Source organism: Populus alba, chromosome 3 (assembly GCF_005239225.2).
Source record: "Populus alba chromosome 3, ASM523922v2, whole genome shotgun sequence".
Classification (NCBI taxonomy): Eukaryota; Viridiplantae; Streptophyta; class Magnoliopsida; order Malpighiales; family Salicaceae; genus Populus; species Populus alba.
The window spans coordinates 9,983,623-9,988,653 of record NC_133286.1 but is presented as its reverse complement, the minus strand read 5'-3'; the positions used below and the strand labels follow the sequence as shown (position 1 = coordinate 9,988,653).

Below are 5,031 nucleotides of genomic sequence, written 5' to 3'. Positions count from 1 at the left end.
TGAAATCTACACAGCAGGTCTCGAGTTCAAGTCAGGACGTGCACCTTTTGTAAGAACCTGAGACAACTAAGTTTTACTTGCTCACCTGGGTCCATAAAGTTTGTTTTCCGGGGAGATGAGGTTTCCTCGAATCCAAAAAAAAAAAGTATATATAGATGAATGCGGTGCTTTTTTCCTTTCTCCTATTCCTGTTTATAGGATACAAAGGTAGGATTTCTATAGCCTGGTTTGAAGGCATGAGTCAACACCCTTCGTCCATCTAAGTTGTGGCATGGAAACTTCAATGCACATCTGAGAACTCAAACAGCCATGGATTCACCAGAGAGAGGGAATGATAGTAGGCAAAGCTCACTAGACTTAATATTAGATTAACCAATACAAAACGCCCAGCAGGCAGAATTGACTACACCCATTACTGCTAAATTCTACGATCAAAATGACAACATGCAAGATTTATTTTTAGGGTCAGGCAGGGAACCAGGAAGGTTATATTATCTATACCATATACTTCATAACCTGTTCTATTGCTAACTACTTTTCCTCTTCCCATTATTGTTTTCCCCGTTCTTCGTCCTCGTAAGCTCCAGACTGAAGCTGATTCTGTTCTGCAACTAAGAGCGGGAGCCGTCAAGGCCCAGCCTCGCTGTAAGCCAATGGCGAACCTCATCCATTTCTCTCGGGACTGTGTAGTGACCAAGCCTGCAGCCCACATTAAGGCACTCAAAAATTGCTTCGTATTACATTTACCATTACAAGTTAGCTCCTGCTTTCTGAAGAAAATGCTTTACCCTTCATAAGATTTGAATGTCAGGTTTCGAAATCCTGCTGTGCTCAAGCATTGAGCAGATTTCTCTCCGTAGTTATAGGGGACTACATCATCACCTGAAAAGAATTATCAGAGGCACACTGCATGAAGATTCATTTGGAAGGTGAATAGATCGATATCTTAGTTAAAAAAAAATGGAGCTAGAGATGACAAAGACAGGAGTGCATACTTGTTCCATGGCAAACAAAAATGGGCAAGGATGCAGCACGCCTTGCAGCCTCATGTGACCCTTCGACTTTGCTCCTTAAGCTACTGTATGAACAAAAAAGAAACCTTTCTTAGCTAGCAGACATGGGAAGTTATTGCAGACAAGTACTGGGCTGTATAGTTGCTCTCTTTAGATAGCTGATGGATCAACCGATCCCTCATCCATGAAATAGCTGCAGGATAAAAGGGTTTATTCAGGAAAGAAAGCTCAGAATGGTCATACCTTGAACCTGGAAGCCAGCCACTTAGTCCAACAACTGCTCTGAGGTTGATAGGGTACGCATTACCGTTACCATATCGTCCAAAGGCAGCACAAGTTGCAGAATAAAGGGCTGTTGCAGCACCCATGCTGAAGCCTCCAATAGCAATTTTAACTGTCATAAAAAAAAATGTTGCAAGAATGAAGTTGCCATTATTTGAATCAGCTAATATTAGATGACTTTCGAAGATGATATAATAACTTGCAACTTGGAAAACTATATTGGCTCAAGAAGTTCAACATAAAGGAAGCCATGATCAAAGTTACATAATCTAGTGTTGCAGTATAGAGCGATTTAATACTGGCCAGAAACCATCACTTCATGTATCTCAGATGGAGTTGAACTTCTACTTTTTTTTGTGAAAATTAGTTGCCCTTGTGGTGGAATGAGCACACAGTGTTTTATAAAAGCTGCCAACAGGGAAATCTTGAGTGCAGATAAGGTAGATTTTCACAGAAAATATAGCCTCAAAAATACCATCAGCCGGCTCAGTAGACAATAAGTTTGCTATATGTGCTGCTGAAGCATCTAAACCCTCCCAGTCATCTGGACTCTCTTCTGAGATTTCTCCGACATCGAACCCTGTGAAAGTTTTACAAGTATTTTAGGTAAATGGATTCCATTCTGAAGTATTTGAAGATGGAGATGCAGTGAACAATGGTGATTAAATTAATCAGAAACGAAGGTGATCATTCTTACATGCAGTGCACGAAAATCCACCCAGCAGTGCCACAGGACGAGTAGGAGCGGTCGGGCAGATCCATTTAACCTGCATCATGAGTTCAATGCAAACATATAAGATAATTATGGAGGAGGAAAGCAAACAGAACATCCGCAAGATGATAATTAAAGTAAAAAAAATATAAATACATTCAGAGTGCATATAGTAGGAAGACCACAAAAACTGAGCTGCTTACGTTAGGAAGAGGGAGGTTTTCCAGTAGCTGGGAACAGCTGCAACCAAATAGAGAATAAAATGAGAAACATGACTGGATTTAAGAGATATTTTCTTTGCCATGTCCCACAGAAGAAAACAAAAATCCTTAATCTCTTAAATTCAAATATAAAATATTAATAACCATCTGCAGTATATTTTCTAAGTATTGGGATCACAGCATTTGAGAAAGAGCAGCAGTTGAAGGCATAAATGTAATGAATATTTTTATCTCTAAAGTTCTTAGCAGAGAAATGAACAGAGCACATTTAAAATGGGTTGCCAGAATTAAGTGAGCCTGTGGTCTCCTAGCCATGAATATGACATAAAAGTTTTCCAATTCAAGCATGCCCAAATCGAGCACAGCATCAAACAAGAAAATAACAGGAAAGGAGGAATAATCAGATCGACATTATTTCACGGCACTGCTGTAGCTTCTCTCGTCATGGAACTTATTCTAATGAGAATCTCGATGAAAGGAGAAGAAAACGAAAATATTTGATATCATATGGACCCCTCCAATAAAGAACATGCCTCTGTGTTGACATTTGTGAACTCCTTTCTCTTTATCTTGTCCTTGAAACCAAAAGGCACACCATATTCCAACAAAGGATTTGTATGTATTACAAAAGGAAAAAAAGATAAAAATGCATAAATCGTCGATGGCTAGTTAAGGAATAAATCATTGAGTTCCCACTAGCCCAATTGGACTGTTTATCAGATGATGTCCACAGAAAAACAGTGATCAGTAGCTTGCTGAATAGGGAGTGATATGCTGAGACACACTGATGTTTGAGCCTCAGAACACTTCGTTCCATGATGAACTTGAGAACAAAGAATAGGTTATCTGCAATTTTTTATAAATCTAAAGAAAAGAGTTTCTTCTTTTCTCAAAGAGAGTTTTGGAATCTGAAACTTGGTTTTGAATGGTGGATTACCATGCCAATGCAATGAAAGAGAACAAAACAACAACAATAGAAGGGAAAGAATAGCTACAATACCTTGAACCATTATCACCAAGACCATGTAACCAAACTATAGTGGCCTGGTGTTTCGCTTGGGGCCTCACCACACAAGTCCTCCCAAATTCAAAGTTTCTTCTTGGAGGTCTACTACCTGAATATTGAACCAACGAAGTCACTTCTCACATACCACGAAGTTGAAAGGACGGAATAAAAGAGGAAACACAGATTTAGTACAAGAAACCAACAAGATCAGCACATATAACATTGCATTAATAGAATCTAAACTATGTTCCAATTCAAATGAAACAGGCAATCAAAAAGACAAAAGGAAACAAACCAGAACCCATGGAAAAATGTTGCTGGTAGCTCATTTTTTGAGGATGGAACCAAACACCTTAGTGCACCTCCTATATGTTAATAAATGACTGGAAGAGGAGGTACTGCAATGAAGAAAACACTGAAAGACAACGTGTATTTATAGCGTGGAAAAGGAATACAACAAGTGAATATGCATATCTTTCACTAGTAAGAATTTTATATGTAGTGTGAACGCCAGCAACATATTAGAAACTGAAATAAGGGAAAGGCAAAGCATCCATGAAAAGGAGAGGGTGAAAAAGACAAGGAAAAGAAAAGAAGAAAAAAAAAGCAGGAAATCTTTTTAAGAGCAGAGAGAATCAAAGCAGAGAGGGTCACATTCATCCATTCCTGAACCGCACAGGTAGGAGAGAGGGAAGTCTCCGGGATTACGGAAAATAGAGAGGAATCTAATGCTTGTGGGCAGCGGCTAAAAATATAAAGCTAAAAAAAATCCCAACTAGCAGCAGCAGCAGCAGCAGCAATCAACGACAGCTTTCAAGAATATTACTGAAAACAAGAAAGAATAAATCCTCATCAGTATTACAAAACATCTCTTCTCAATCATTTGTTTATGTATTTCCCATGATTGACAGGTTCCATTAATCACAAGCTTAAAGACAAGTTTCGGGTGTCCAGCTTATCAATGACAATAAAACAGAGTCTGATATTAATGATTCTAGTGCTCAACAACAGAAGGAAAACTAGTTCTCAACAGCAGAAGGAAGTAATGATGAGAAGTTGAATTTTCTTTTTACTTGTATGAGTGTACTATATATATCTACACAGAAACATAATGAGAGGCCTGTCTGAATGTGTGTGTGAGTTTTCTTGTCAGCAACCTGCGTTTTTTCGTATGAAAGAGACACGTGAAAAAGCATGTCGAATTTTTTCTCCTTCCATCCTCTTTCTTGCTTTTTTGCTTACCACTATACCTCATTTTTTGGCAGCTCAAGTCCCACCGATAAAAGTTTTTTTTGTTTATGCTAATGTCACTAGGGAATAAAAGAGCTCTGGTTTGCAAGCGCTCGAGTGTTTGTGCAATGCTCTGGTGGTCATAAATAATGCACACTCACTTCTGCAGAATGCACCATGGATCCATGGAAAGGCTTGAAGGAAGAGTTTTTGTGAAAAACTGATTTATGTTTCCATGTGCTTTACTCTTGCTAGGAGGAGCTCATTTTTTGTAAGATCATTGTAACCTTTTCCTAGTGCTGGAGTATTTTAGATTGTTATTATGTGGTGATAAATTAAAGTCTATATATCCCCAGGCATCCTTTTACAAAAACTGCAAAGCATTCAGCTTTCGAGGACCTAACTTCTTTCCAATTCATTTCATTCCATTGTGGTTGAAAGTTCATCTATACATTTATATTGCTTTGTTAAATGATAACATCAGGAATCTCTGAAATGGGTGTCACTTCAATCAAATTCTCTAAACATCACAGAGAGTTCTTCAACTCTTTTTTAAGCACTCCCCCT

General features: G+C 38.5%; 1 protein-coding gene across 1 annotated transcript; it reads right to left on the bottom strand.

The window, feature by feature from the left end:
* Positions 1 to 338: 338 nt before the first annotated feature.
* On the bottom strand, positions 339 to 4,049 carry LOC118038057 (uncharacterized). The gene is made up of 9 exons (XM_035044333.2): positions 3,530 to 4,049; positions 3,229 to 3,343; positions 2,211 to 2,247; positions 1,993 to 2,062; positions 1,771 to 1,875; positions 1,257 to 1,407; positions 996 to 1,078; positions 789 to 882; positions 339 to 699 (listed from the first exon to the last, which is right to left on the bottom strand). Exons 1-9 carry the CDS (start codon positions 3,561 to 3,563, stop codon positions 612 to 614), a joined length of 777 nt encoding a protein of 258 aa, XP_034900224.1. The 5' UTR covers positions 3,564 to 4,049; the 3' UTR covers positions 339 to 611.
* Between the last annotated feature and the right edge of the window lie 982 nt (positions 4,050 to 5,031).

Excerpts from the sequence above, each read along its gene's own strand:
- LOC118038057 (XM_035044333.2), bottom strand. The coding sequence starts at position 3,563 with ATGAGCTACCAGCAACATTTTTCCATGGGTTCTG. Across the intron at positions 3,344-3,529 it reads ACATTTTTCCATGGGTTCTG|GTAGTAGACCTCCAAGAAGA; the intron begins GTTTGTTTCCTT and ends TTCAATATTCAG. Across the intron at positions 2,063-2,210 it reads AAAACCTCCCTCTTCCTAAC|GTTAAATGGATCTGCCCGAC; the intron begins GTAAGCAGCTCA and ends CTCATGATGCAG.